General features: G+C 45.9%; 1 protein-coding gene across 13 annotated transcripts in view; it reads right to left on the bottom strand.

Moving 5' to 3' along the window:
* Positions 1–14,231, bottom strand: part of LOC115941930 (uncharacterized) — a 205,740-nt gene that overhangs the window by 174,627 nt on the left and 16,882 nt on the right. For 9 of the 13 annotated variants that reach the window (XR_014143778.1, XR_014143776.1, XR_014143781.1 and 6 more), the window contains one exon: positions 12,131–14,132. The exons of the other annotated variants lie outside the window; for them this stretch is intronic. Coding sequence is in view for 1 of the 9 variants with exons in the window: in XM_081814948.1 (XP_081671074.1) it covers positions 13,884–14,132 (249 nt within the window). In the remaining 8 variants the exon portion in view is untranslated. Of the gene's footprint in view, positions 1–12,130; positions 14,133–14,231 lie in introns of those variants that run through there. 13 annotated transcript variants of the gene reach the window in all.

Raw genomic sequence — 14,231 nt, 5'->3', positions numbered from 1 at the left:
CTCGCTCACCTAAATAAATAAAATCTTAAAAAAAAAAAAAAAAAGATACAGCGTCACTTTGCAACATTCACAAGCCTGTCCGGATGCAATAAAAGGGAATCTAGACTCCACCCCTTGAGGGGAAAAGTGACAAAGTCATATCACAAGGGCAGCATGGAAAATGGGAGGTCTGGTTACAGCCTTCTTGAAAAAATGCAATTTGCTTATGCTGTTTGATTATATTTTTTAAATCACTAGTAAAGATTACTCATCAAGGTAAGATCTCTGATTTGACAGAGGAAATCAGAGCCAAGAGGTGATGAACCAGAGAGAGCCATGATGACCGTGTTTGTGCTGTCTATTTGGCTATGTTTGAAGGTGAAATCATTCTTGGGCTGCCCAAGTGCATGAGCCAAAAATGTCCTCCCTTTTTATTTAAGCTGGTTTGAGTTTTCCTTCACTTGGAATCAAAAGATTTCAAAATAACATAGTGTGTATGTATTATTTACCACTTTGTTCAGTGCTATTTTAGGCTGCTTATAAAAATACATACTATGCAGCAAGATAAAAATGTTTTTTAAAAACTGAGGAAATTAAGCCCAAGAGAAAACAACAATAGAAAAACATGTTTAGTTAAAATAAGGATGAGTTTGGAACTCACAAGTCATGCTGCAAGATCATGAACACTTAACAGAAGGAGGGGAGAGCAGCTAAGAAATTGTGGAAATAATACAGGTGAGGGTGGGAAGGGACATGAGCGGATGGATCCGTTAGGGTTTGTTGACTGACTAAATGTGAAGAACAAAGGAAAGAGTAGGGTACAGTAGAAGTCTGAGAAAGTTCTTATGTTTCTGGCTTAGGTGACTGGAGCAGACAGAAGTACGACTCACCGAGATAGGGATATCCCAAGGAAAAAATGAGTCTGGGGGAGGGTTACTTGGAGGTAAGCCGTTCTTTCTGGACGCTTTGAGTATAAGGTATCATGGGCATGCAACATGGGGTTGTAAGTGGGCAGCTGGTTTTTTAGGACAACAAATGGGGAAGAGCTCTGAACTAGAGATACTGATTTAGTTAACTATATGTATTTTTTTAAGATTTATAATGGGCAAGGCACTGTGCGAATTACTGGAGATAACTATGGAGAAGCCCAGTAGGCAAGATTTGTGTCCTCAGGGAGCTCACGTTCCAGCAAGCATCAACAGCAGATACGTGACGCCTGAGGTCACGGGTGTGCACCAAGTCTCCCGGGGAACGTTGTCTGGGACAAGCCGAGGAAAAGGTCACACAGAGGAGACTGAGGAAGATGGCCAGGGAAGAAGAAGCCAAACCAGAAGGGATGGTCTAAATGCCACCCGGGAGAGAGGACGTGCACTGTGTACAAAAGGACTTAGTAAAACCCAATGTAAATATGTTGTATTATTTATTATTACCATTTGTGGCTCTTCTCTCCCTCTGCCTTTTCTCTTTTCCTCTTTTAGGTACTTGCCTTACTGAAGTTTCTTGAGGGCCGGGACATTTTTCACCATGGTAGCCCCGAGTGGCCTGGCTAGCATCCAGCATTATACCCGGTCAGTGCTTGGGGAGGTAGCATGTCTACTAATTATCATGAGTGTGTGAGCATGTGTGTGCTTCCATGCACATGCATGCACGTGTGGCCGTGCCTGGTCTCCCTAACCTGGGCCAGCCCTTCAAGGACCGAGGCTGGACAGGGCCTTGGGTTCTTGGTCATCAGACCTCCGTTCAGTCTCTCCCATGTTAAGTCACTCGATCAACATGCATTGAACGGAAATTTCTCCCCTGTTCCAGCGGCTAAGCATTCATGTCTGATCTCTGAGCATAAATGTACTGCCTGTAGGGAAACAATTTGTTTTCTTCTCTCCGATCCCTGTTGTTCCTTTGCACAATGTGTTCTCACAGGGCTGTTTTTATTCCAGTGTTGGAATAAAGGTTTCCAAGGTTAGTAAGCAGGGCACTTAGCCTCACCAAGCCCCAAACAAACCAGGTCTGCTGGGATCTGAAAAGGCAGCCCTAGCAACAGAATTTGGGACCAGAGGGACCTAAGAGATCATCTAGAGATGGTGCAAGTCTAGTCCCGCCCCTCTCTTACAAGCAGCAGAACAAATACTGAGAGAATTTCCAAAACTTGTCCAAGGACACAGCTAATTAATGGCAGAGGTGGGATTAGACCCAAGTTCCCAGACTCCCAGGCCTTTGATCCTTGCACTGTACACAAGGTTTTCTCTTTGAGTTTTACCTATAAACCTAGAGGACTTTGCCCTAAGCTATTCTTCCTATCACATAGGATTTGAATAAGGCTGCAGAGGGATGGCTGGTAGCCTGTTCTTGGGGTGCGCCCAAACAGAAGCACAAGTGAGGGCTCATCATAGCACCTCGTGGCATTCCACCTTGCACTTCCGTAACATATATACTAGTGTTTCTATGCGACATTCACATGGCATAACATTTGCGAAGACCGGAGACTAGAAGTTTCTCCAGACTCTTTTTGCAAGACCTTCAGACTGCCACCTCTCTTTAACTGGCTGTCACTAGAATGGCAGGGCGAGGGAAAATACCGTTAACAAATCCAATAAACCAAACCACTTGAAAATGGTCACCTGCTCCCATTTATATCTCACTCGAAGCGCTAATCTTCTATCTGCGACATTAGAATCCTCTCCAGTGGCAACTAACTGTGGTGTCACAAACAAAGGATTATAACTATTTGAGGAAGACGCAGTGGAGAGGAAAGATCCTGTTTCCACGTCAGTGTTTCTGGCAAATTTGTTCTTCAAGACACAAAACAGAGCATCCTCTCGATTCTCACATTTAATCAAAACAATAATACTTAATACCTTTTGAGTCTCTTGGTGAATACTTTTTCACATATGTGACCCCAATTAATGTTTGTAACAATCTTTCAAAACAGAAATGATTCATAATTCACCACAATGGAAAAGCCGAGTTAGAAAGGTTAAATAAATTGCCCAGTGTTGTTACAGATGGTGCGCGGCCACACCAACACTTCCTACAAGAGAGCGGAGGGATTAAATGGCGATATTCAAAATATGAAATATGATATGGACAAATTCCATAACCTTATAGGTTCTTAAAGAAACCACAGATGTCAGATAAAAATGTATCATCCCTTGGGGCACCTCGGTGGCACAGGCGGCTAAGCGTCTGACTCTTGGTTTCGGCTCAGGTCATGGTCTCAGGATCCTGGGATGGAGCCCCATGTTGGGCTCTACATTCTGTGCTCAGTCTGCTTGAGACTCTCTATCCCTCTCCCTGCCCCTCCTGCTGTGCTCTCTCTCTCAATCTCTAAAATAGATAAATAAATCTTTAAAAAAAAAAAGTTATTGTCCTTTTTACAGACAAAGCTCCCAAGACCTGAAGAAGTTAAGGGACTCTTTCCCAAATTCCCAGAGCCAGCAAGTAGCAGAAGAATAAACTCCTCATCTCTTATTCATGCTCTAGCACACTGATCTGTAAGGTAATAATCTCAATTATGACCAAGCATCCAATAGGTGCCAGGGACAGTTCTGGGCACATCATTTATCTCATTGAATCCTTGCAATAATCTTATCCTGGACAACTATTACAATCCCCATCTTATAAACAAAGAAACTCAGGCCAAGAGAAATGGAAAGTTAGAATACACCAGAGCCTAAATGCAAAGCCAAGTCTCCCCACACTGGCTTGTTCCCTTTGTCTAGTTCAAATTATGTACCCCCCCGCCAAAAAAATTGAAAGACTCTGAATCACCTTTATCATCAAAAAAAAAGGGGGGGGGGCCTGGGTGGCTCAGTCGGTTAGGTGTCTGCCTTCAGCTCAGGTCATAATCCCAGGGTCCTGGGATGGAGCCCCACATCTGGCTCCCTGCTTAGCGGGGAGTCTGCTTCTCCCTCTACCCCTCCCCCAGCTCATGATCTCTCTCTCTCTCACTCTCTCTCTCTCAAATAAATAAATAAAATCTTTTTTAAAAAAAAGATTTTCCACCTACCTATCACTGTGCTTCAAATTTCCCCTATCTGATTCATTTCTTCAAAATGATATTATGGAAGAGACTGCTAATTGTCCACCAGTTTCCACGTTCCCCTCCATATTACCTAGCCCCCCTTCCCTGCAGTTAGCAGTGGAATGTGAGGAGTGGACACATACCATGCTGGCCTAAGTCCCAAGACCACGGGTGTGTCTCCCTTGCACACTTTTCCTTTCTTGCTGGCTGGACACTGGCAAGGAGGCAACCAAACTTGAACCACGCAGATGAGGGCCACACCCTAGGGGATGGCAGACAAGTGAAACGAAAGAAGTGTAAATCCTTGAATGACTGCGTGGAGCAGACCCACATGCCAATCTGGGACATTTACCTCATACCATTATCTGAGAAAGAAATTGAATTCTATCCTCCTCCAGCCACCAAATTATTGAGTAATAATAAATATCCATTATTTCAAGCCGCTGAGTCATACTGTCACGCAGCAATATCTGCTGATGCGAGTAGCATGGGCAACTTCTCTCAGGCCTTTCCATGGTTCTGGCAACAGGAAGTGGTGGACCAGGTTAAATATTCTATTGAGAGAAGAGTGAGTTGCTGACAGAATCAAGAGAAGGCTGGAGAGGCAGTCTCTGAAAAATAGGCAGGAGAAAGGGAAGTTGGGCAACTGAACCCAGGGCCCAAAATTACACCCCAGCAACCACCTGGAGACACACTCCTGTGGCCACTGCTGGCCACTGACTGGACACCAGATCTGGCACTGGGAAGTGGACACCACTGGGGTTACCGTGACCATGGCCGCTCTGGAATCCATGGTTGCTGCTGCTGGAACAAAGTCCCACCCCTCCCCCATCCTCGCTTCCTTGCCTCTCTCGATCCAGAGTCTAAGTCTGAGCCAGAGAATCTGATTGGCCACCTCTAGATGAAGTACCTAAGCCTGGTCTTCTTGGGAAGGGGGGATATATCTGGCTGTTTCATCAACTCTAGTCCCACTATGACTCCTACAGGAAAGAGATTCAGATGTTGGCCAGGCAAAGAAAAAATAATAATAATATAAAATAAAAGCTGCAAAGTGTCCTCCAGGAAGAAAAATGCTTCTAGAGCAGTATGGTTCTATGGAAACTCTCAGGTTTGAGAAGTGCTCTCAGAGGGCTACTGCTTCCCCCCAGCTTGCTACATCTGACCTCCTGGTTTGTCTTAATCAGGACTTTCAGTTACAAAGGACAGAAACATAATTAAAACTCTTTTGTGCTTTTTAAAATGGAGGAGAATTATTGGCTCAAATAAGTAAATAGTACAGACATATTTGGGTGCGGCTTGAATGTTGTCACTGGGGCTATTTCTCTGTTCTGCTTTCCCTGGAAGGCCCTCCATTATCACTATGGATCTCCCTGTATGCATGATAGCTTCTGCATCCTGAGGCATGTATCCTTTCTGCTCAGTGTACGCAGAGGAAACTGAGAGTCCTTCCTCCACCATTCATGGAACCTCTGGCATTAACTGGTCCATGTCCTTTGCTGAACCAGCCACGGTGGGCAGATGGTACAATGGTCACATTCCCACACCTGCAGTCAGCTCCACCCAAACCACAGGGACAGTGAGTACAGGATGGCAGTTCCGCAAGGGAAATTAGGATCCTGCTATGAGAGGGAGGAGGATAGGCAACAAGAGGGGTCTATCAAAGGGTCAAATTGATGCCCTGGCCTAGGACACCCATAGGTTAGGTTGAAGAGGTTGAAAAAAATCACCGTACAATCCGAACTAAATAAACAAGCCCCCCTAAATCAGATCTCTTTCTCCCATCCTCTGTGAAGCTTAGCTTTGCATCCCCAAGACAGACCTGAATGTTTGTCTAAAAAGGATAAACACCATCTGATGTAGTAAAACAGGGTTTCTCAACCTCAACTGTTGACATTTGGGGCTGGATCGTTCTTTGTTGTGGGAGGTCTGTTCTGGACATTGTGAAATGTTTAGCAGCATCCTGGTCTCCACCCTACCCCCAGTTATGAAACTAAAAATGTCTCCAGAAATTGCCAAAATGGGGGGGCCTGGGTGGCTCAGTTGGTCGAACATCTGCCTTCAGTTCAGGTCATGATCTCAGGGTCCTGGGATTGAGTCCTATGTTGGGCTCCCTGCTTAGCAGGGAGCCTGCTTCTCCCTCTCCCTCTGCCCCTCCCCCTGCTTGTGTGCTCTCCTTCTCTCTCAAATAAATAAATAAATAAAATATTTTTTAAAGAAAGAAAAGAGAAAGAAAGAAAGAAAGAAAGAAAGAAAGAAAGAAAGAAAGAAAGAAAGAAAGAAAGAAAGAAAGAAGAAAGAAAAGAAAGAAAGAAAGAGGGAAGGAAGGAAGGAAGGTAAGAAGGAAAAGAAAGAAATTGCCAAATATCCCCTGGAGACAAAACTGCTCCTGGGCACCGACAGGTAAAAACCAGCCTATTAGAAGGCTTGAGAACAGAGAGGAAGCGCTCTAAATCCTCACCAGGAAGGACAAACCTGAGTCACCTGAGTCACCTGGCCCAGCCGGGCCCCTCCACAGCTCTGGGGCCTGCACAGCTGGACTCCCGATCAGAACTGGGCTATAGAGACAGAGATCGGACAGAGCCAGAGATCTTCTAGTCCTGCTCTAAAACTTTTGCTCGGGGCTGGGTCTGGCCTCAGCATGCCAGGGTCTCCCCTGCAAGTCAAGTTAGATGTCATCACACCTCCCAGCACATTCTGAGTGCCTGCTGCATGCAAGACACCACTGGGTACCTGCATGCACTTTTTCTCACTCAGTCGCCACATCCATACTCCAATACAGATGTTAGATCATTTTACAAAGGGGGAAACTGAAACTCTGGGAAATGAACTGCCCCCAAATTACACTTAGTAAATGCTTAAAACTGAGATTCGAAATCGTGTCTCTCTTTTCCAAGGGGCCCTGCGGCCGCTCTGTACCACACTTTTGACGGCGTTTTGCATGCAAGCTATCATAACTTATGATCTATATTCCAGGTTCTGTTTTCTTTGAGGTTTTATTGTATATTTTCTCTTTTTCTCCCTGTGCCTTTGGTTTCTGCTTTGAGAGTTTAATCCCTTTTATCACTACAGATCCCAAACAACAAAGAACCAAATAACATAATGACTATTACTCTCCATGGATGACCATACTTCACTGTTTCTCTTGGAGATTTGGTCATTTTAGAGATTTGTTTCATGATTTCATTTGGAATTGGGGGTTGAGGGGGTTCAGGCCACTGCCTGGATTTAAATGTATCATCTTAGACCCCTCATAATATGATGAAGGGGCTTATGCTTGGGATTCAGACGACCTAGGTTTTAATTTGGGCCCTACCACAGATTTGCTGTGTGACCATGGGAAAATGATTTAACATCTCGAATCTCATTCTTTTCAACTATAAAATTAGAGGCCTGGACTTACTAATCTCAAGTACTCTTCTAGCAAGCTGAGGGAAGGTACTAAATCTGAAATTAATTCCATGAAATATTTAAAATAGGCTTCAAATAAGTAGCAGGTGCTCCTTTGCAGGGAGGAGGCTGGAGAGAGCTCCTCTGTGTGGAAAAACAGCTCACAGCTGACTTCAGCTATGCTCCATGAGGACAAAGAAGGGGGTAGGGCTGTGTCACCTGAGTCTTGATATAAAAGTTAATTAAAAATGCATGCCCAGGCTGAAGGAAGACACCTAGTGAATTAGTGATGGCCCTCGGATGTCTCCGTTTCAGGGGTGACAGCATTCGTACAGAAGGCAGGAGGTGGGACCCGGAGTGAGGCCCTGCCAAGGAACAGGGAGCCTGGCTCAGAAGGTCCTCCTCGCCTGGTTTTGGGTGTAGCCATGGTGCAGAAGGAGGCTGCTTCTAAGTATTAGGTTAACATGATTCATTTAGCAGGAGTCGTGGGGCAAACGCTGAGCCTCCCACACCACCAGGGCACACACGGCCAATCCCGCCGCCTTCTGTCTCCCAGCCAGAAAAATACCAACACTAAGGTCAAAAAGAGGGGCCCCGCAGCAGGAGTGGTGACCCTACCGAGATGACAGAGTAGCCCAACCTCCCCCCTGCCAGGAGCCCATGACCTCTGAAGGCACGAGGGAGTTTGTCAGGCAGGGGTCCCCCTCCCCACCTCTCCCTGGTACTCTCAGGCCTAGCACAGCTGCTGTCAAAATGTTTCTTCTGTCCTGAGTCCTTGGAGGGAGTCTCTAATGGATCCTCACAGCCTAAGAATGTGAAACCCACCAGAGCTGGAGATAACCCACCTGCTTTTCGTAGTAATGGTGGTAGGAGAGCTCAAGAAACCCTCCAGGGAGTAATCAGGGAAAGGAGCTTCCTCCTCTCTCTGCCCGCGCCATGGGCCATGCGCCGGGGACTGCACGCCCTGCTTGTAAAGGGAAGGCCCGGAGGCTGTTGGGGAGCCACCCAGGCCCTCCCTGGCTCCTCACATCCTGGGCAAATACACAAGCTCTCTGGTCATATGCACAGGGAAAGTCAGTCCCAAGCAGTGGTGAGGAGGAGACAGTTCAGGGAACAATCCAGCATGAGGAGAGCGAGAAGAGGAATGCCAGGTGGCCCCAGGCTAGTAAGATGTCTGGAAGATGCCAGTCACCGAGGTTGGGAGGTGGCCACATGCAGCTAGCAAGTGGACAGAGAACCTGGAGCTCAGGGATCATGCCTTTGGGGTCATCAGCCACAGGGAGATAGCACTTGCAGGGTGGACAAGTCTGGATAGCAGGCGTGAGCAGATGAATAACAAAAAAATCTCATCTTGGGCACCTGGGTGGCTCAGCTGGTTAAGCGACTGTCTTTGGCTCAGGTCATGATCCTGGAGTCCCAGGATCGAGTGCCCCATCGGGCTCCCTGCTCAGCGGGGAGTCTGCTTCTCCCTCTGACCCTCCCCTCTCTCATGCTCTCTCTCTCTCTCTCTCATTCTCTCAAATAAATAAATAAAAACCTTTAAAAGACTTCATAAAAAGAAAAAAACACCTCATCTTAAGGTTCGTCCTCTGCTGAAGATGCTGGGTTATCTCTGCCAGTTCCCTTTTCAGTGATTAGGAAGTACAAATGTGATATATCACATATAAATTTTGAAACAGCGCGTTGAAGTCTCAGCTAAAAGGGGAGCCAGCAGTCCTCAGCACCTTCCGGGCTTTGTCAGATGTGCTGGGAAAGCTTCTGACTCCCCCAGGCCCAATGGAGGTCTCCTCCATCCGCTCAACACATACCTCCTCGATTTCAGGCCTTCATCTGCTCAGCTTACCCTTGTACCCTGAGTGCTAGAACGGTCTCTGGCACATGGAAGGAAGTCAAGAATGAATGAATGAATGAATGAATGAATGAACGAATGAATGAATGAAAAATTAATCATCAGTCTTTCTACTAAACACTAGACCCCTTCTTAAAAGCCATTTTTATATCCAAAACCCCTATTCCAGCGCCTGACACACAAAAGTGCTGAATAGGGCGCCTGGGTGGCTCAGTCATTAAGCGTCTGCCTTTGGCTCAGGTCCTGATCCCAGGGTCCTGGGATCGAGCCCCATATTGGGCTCCCTGCTTGGCAGGAAGCCTGCTTCTCCGTCTCCCACTCCCCCTGCTTGTGTTCCTGCTCTCGCTCTCTCTCTCTGTCAAATAAATAAATAAAATCTTTAAAAAAAAAAAAGTGCTGAATAAATGTTTCTAAATGAGGTAAAATTGTCCAATGCCAAGAGCAGGTCATGTTTGCTCTGGCTGCCCTGGGGACCGTGAGCTCCCACCCAATACCCCCCACATCACCTCTCATTCTTCACCTAAAGTTGAGATGAATTTCTGAGTTGTTTTCCAGACAAGCAATATATCCACTTACTTCTCCTCTAAAAACATGTGTGCAAATTATTTCTTTTGGCTAAAGATCAAGCCAGGCAAGTGTCTACCCCCCTCCAACAGCAGAAAAATAAACACAGGACGTAGTAAGAACACAGCTTAAAGGAGGAGAAAATGTCTACCTGTTTTAGTTCATTTGAAGAGCTTATTTCCTAAGAAACTGTGTATTTGCAGAATTATAAATGAGAATGTCCAGACCTCCCAGGCTCTATTTGGTAGAGACAAAACCTCCTCCATGAATCCCCTCCGTAGCCCCGGCTAGCAGTACAGCACCTTCCCCATCAAATCTGCATAATAGACATAATTACTACTATCAGGGTGAGTGACAGAAACACTGTCATTAAAAATGTTGTGTAATCTTCCTTTTTTGTTTTTGCCTATGGCAAATTAAGACCATTTTCCTCTCCTCTTGAAAGGATTCAGCTGTCCTGCTTCTCGTTCTCTTCCCCCACTCCCCCTGCCACCCCCTGCCACCCCCTGCCACCCCCTGACATTCCACTCTTCCGCCCCCCCCAACCCCTTCACCCTTTGCTTCTCCCTCCTATTCCCACACCCGTTATCCATTGACTCACCTCCCACTGTTTTTCTCTGGGACCTGACCAGATGCCTCCCCCCTTCTCTTTTAATTTAGGGTTGCTGGATCCTCTCCTCTAGTTAGAAGACTGGAGCCATGACCCACCACCCCCCACCGCAGAGGACTGCGCAGCTCTCCCAGGTCTTGGAATTTGGTCTCAAGGAAGCATTACTGCCACGTGCAGCCTTCTGACAGGAAACCTGTTTGTCGCACAGAATTCGGGCTGTGGTTTGGGTGCCGTGGGAATGAACTTGCAGCGGTCATGTTGAAAGCCAATCCAGCCGCGGTGAAGCATGTGGCCAAAGGTTAACCTTTCCCTGCAGGTTCATGCCAGCTCCGAAAAGCAAGGAGTCTGAAGCAGAAACTAGCAAGCCCATGTGTTAATAAAAAACTAAACCCGATTATAAAATAACCATTTGTATTGGTTTCCTAGGGCTGTAATTACTGCAAATTACCACAAACTGCATGGCCTAAAACAACAGAGATCGATTCTGTCAGGGTTCTGGAGGCTACACGTCCAAAACCAAGGTGTCAGGTGGCTGTAGGGGAAGATACTTCCTTGCCTCTTCCCAGCTTCTGGTGGCTCCCCACAATCCTTGGTGTTCTCTGGCTTGTACTGACTCACTCCCACCTCTGCCTCCTTCTTCACATGGCCTCCTTCCCAGTGTGTCTCTCCGTGTTCCCTCCTCTTCTTCTTTTTTTTTTAAAAGATTTTATTTATTTATTTGACAGAGACATAGCGAGACGAGGAAACACAAGCAGGGGAGTGGGAGAGGGAGAAGCAGGCTTCCTGCAGAGGAAGGAGCCCAATGCGGGACTCAGACCTAGGACCCTGGGTTGCTTACCCTGGGCTTAACAGAATGAGCCACGCAGGCGTCCCTCCCCTCCTCTTCTTTTAAGCCCACCATTCTTTGGGTTTAGGATCCACATTCATCCAGTATGATCTCACCTTAACTAATTACATCTGCAAAGACTATTTCCAAATCTGAAGTTCCAAGTGGACATGAATTGGGGGGTAGGGGGCACGGGAGGGGACTCAACCCCGTTCGCTATTGAAAAGACATAGGAAGATAAATAGATTTTAAAAATAAATTTTCTCTGGATTTCTTCATATTGTGTATCTTTCAAATATCATCTAGAGAAGGGAAGCACTGAAAGGATATATTTTAGGAGGTGTTTTGAGGGGGAGTTAATCCCAAAGAGTTCCCACAAAGCTAATTTAAATGTAGGGACCTGAAAAAAAAAATTCAAAACAATCCTCCTTAATGTTTTTTCAGCTCAGGGTCCACATCTCCTCACTGGAAAAGGGCCCGTCCTTCTGTGCCTCACCTCCCCCACCTCCCAGATACAGGGGCTGAGGAGAGAAAGACACACTGAAAAAAGACCAGAAATGTCAAGGGATGGATGTACAGAAGAAAGATCCCTCAGGCCTTTCAAAGCCTCATTTTGGAGTGAATTAAACTTACTTGTATAAGCTTTGTATAAACTTTTCTTAAAATTTAAGTAAAAAAATATTCAGCAACTAGAACTAAGGTTGCCTTCCTATTTAAATGTGTAGTTCCTATGTCCACACAATCATAGTGAAAGAAAACAGTCAATTATCAAGATATTTCAAGTCCAAAATCTGATTTCAAAAAAAATAATAATAAAATAAAGAAAAACAAAACCAATTAAAAAAAAAAGTATTGGTTTCAACCAGAAGTGATTTTGCCCTTCCCCCCCCCCCCAGGACGTTTGGCCATATCTGGAGACATGTTTAGTTGTCATGACTAAGAGGGCAGCTACTGGCATCTAGAGACCAGGGATGCTGCTAAACATCCTGCAATGCACAGGAAAGTCTTTCACAACAAAGAATGATCCAGCCCAAAACAGTAACAGTGCTAAGAATGAGAAGCCACTAACTAGCTTATAGAAAATCTTTCTAAAATCATGCTTTGAGCATGTCTCTCTCCTGCCCAAATGGCTGCACATTGTTCTTGAGAATTCAAGCTCCTTGGCCTATTAGACCTTCCAGAATTTTCCCGACGTTGCCTTTCCAGACTTTTCTCTCACTACTCCCACTTATGAACCCTTCTTACCCACCACCTTGGGCCAGCACATACCTGGCTCAAGCCCTTCACAGCTCATCCTACTTTGCGAACGTCTCCCTCTCTCAGACTCAAGCCTTACCTGTCGGGCCACGATCAGCTCAAGCTCCACCCCTTCCAGAAACTCTCTGGAACCAGCCCTCCCCTGTCAATCTCAATCAGTGTCCCCTCACTCAACACTCTCCAGCCACACTGGTCTCCTTGCTGTCCCACTAACACACAAGCTCTTTCCTACCTCCCTGCTCCTGGCTCCCTATGTGGCTGGCTTCTCATCCTTTAGGTTTCAACCATCACCTCAGAAAGGCCCTCACTGACCCTCCTATTCACTCCCCAAGTTCTCCATCATCACTCTATTTGGTTCCTTCATGGTGTTTATCACTATATAGTATCCTGTCTGTTCACATGCTTGCTTTCTTCTTTCCTGCCTTGTTCCTCACACTAGAATATACACTCTGAGGCAGGAACCCTGTCTAGCTTGTTCATCAATATGTCCCAGCCTTGTCATAATACCATGAGTCTGACTCAAAGTAGGTGTTCAAGGGACACCTGGGTGGCTCAGTCGGTTAAGCGTGGGATTCTTGATTTCTGCTCAAGTCATGATCTCAGGGTGGTGAGATTGAGCCCCACGTCGGGCTCTGCACTCAGCATGGAGTTGGCTTGAGATTCTCCCTCTGCCCCTTCTCCTGCTCATGCTCTCTCTCAAATAAATAATCTTTTTTTTTTAAGTATGTGCTCAATAAATATTTGTTGAATGAATGAATACCCTCATTCATATGCACATCTTCTGTTACTGAACTCTTGAGGTGCATCTCTGTCCTTCTCAAGAGCACAGCTGCCCCACCCCAATAGTACAGCATGATGCGTTCAATACCTAGTAGTTACACGTGGAATGAATAATTGCCTGCCTCAGATTTAATATCTCCGGAGCTTACATTCTAGTATTTCTAGATTTAGACTCCACAGCAGACCTGCTTTATAGTAATTCCAAATGGTTGATGGTGGAAGCAGGAAGCGGTACTCTGACCTGGTAAGGTACTTAGGTAAATTACCTGGTGGGTGCTGCATTCTGACGAAGACCTCAAACTTGTTACACATATGTTTTATGGCACTTGTATGCTTTATTATCACTGGGCTTTATATTCTTGCTAGGGAGAAATTTTCATTGGTCCGTTTATCAAAATCTATAGTTTGCTGTGCAAAGACCTGGCAGAGAGCCTCTCAATTTCTAATTGATTTTCCTCCCTAGGCCAGTTACAAAGGAAAACCATCACTGTATTCACAAGGCATTTTGCCATCATTTCCTCCAGTCACCTGTAGCAGAGATGCTGCTTCCGGATACATCTTTTCCTCCTCTTTCATGGTTGTACAATTTTTAGCTGGGGTGTGGCCACCCAGTTCAAGACCACATTTCCCAGACTCCTTTGCACCGAGGTACATCCATGGACAAAGTGCTGGCCCATGGGATATGAATGGAGAATATGTGTGTGCCTTCTTCATGGTGAGCTTGAAAGCTGAGTGCCTTCCCCTTCTTTTCCTCTTCTGGCTTAAGTATGGACGTGATAGTCCAGATGAGGGCAATGTCCAAAATGGCAGAACAACGAGGAAAAGGCAAGTGGATCAATGACGTCCTAGCTGCTGTGCAGCCCTGCATTGAAGTTCAGAATTTCATTTAATTGACTGTTAGTTGGGATCTTGTTCCAAAAGATGGCTGATAGACTCACGGCTTCCTTCCTTCCCCACTAAG

The sequence above is a fragment of the Leptonychotes weddellii genome, chromosome 3 (assembly GCF_054177405.1).
Source record: "Leptonychotes weddellii isolate Sample4059 chromosome 3, ASM5417740v2, whole genome shotgun sequence".
NCBI classification, from domain to species: domain Eukaryota; kingdom Metazoa; phylum Chordata; class Mammalia; order Carnivora; family Phocidae; genus Leptonychotes; species Leptonychotes weddellii.
Note: the sequence above shows the minus strand (reverse complement) of the source record. Positions and strands in the feature narration are given on the sequence as shown.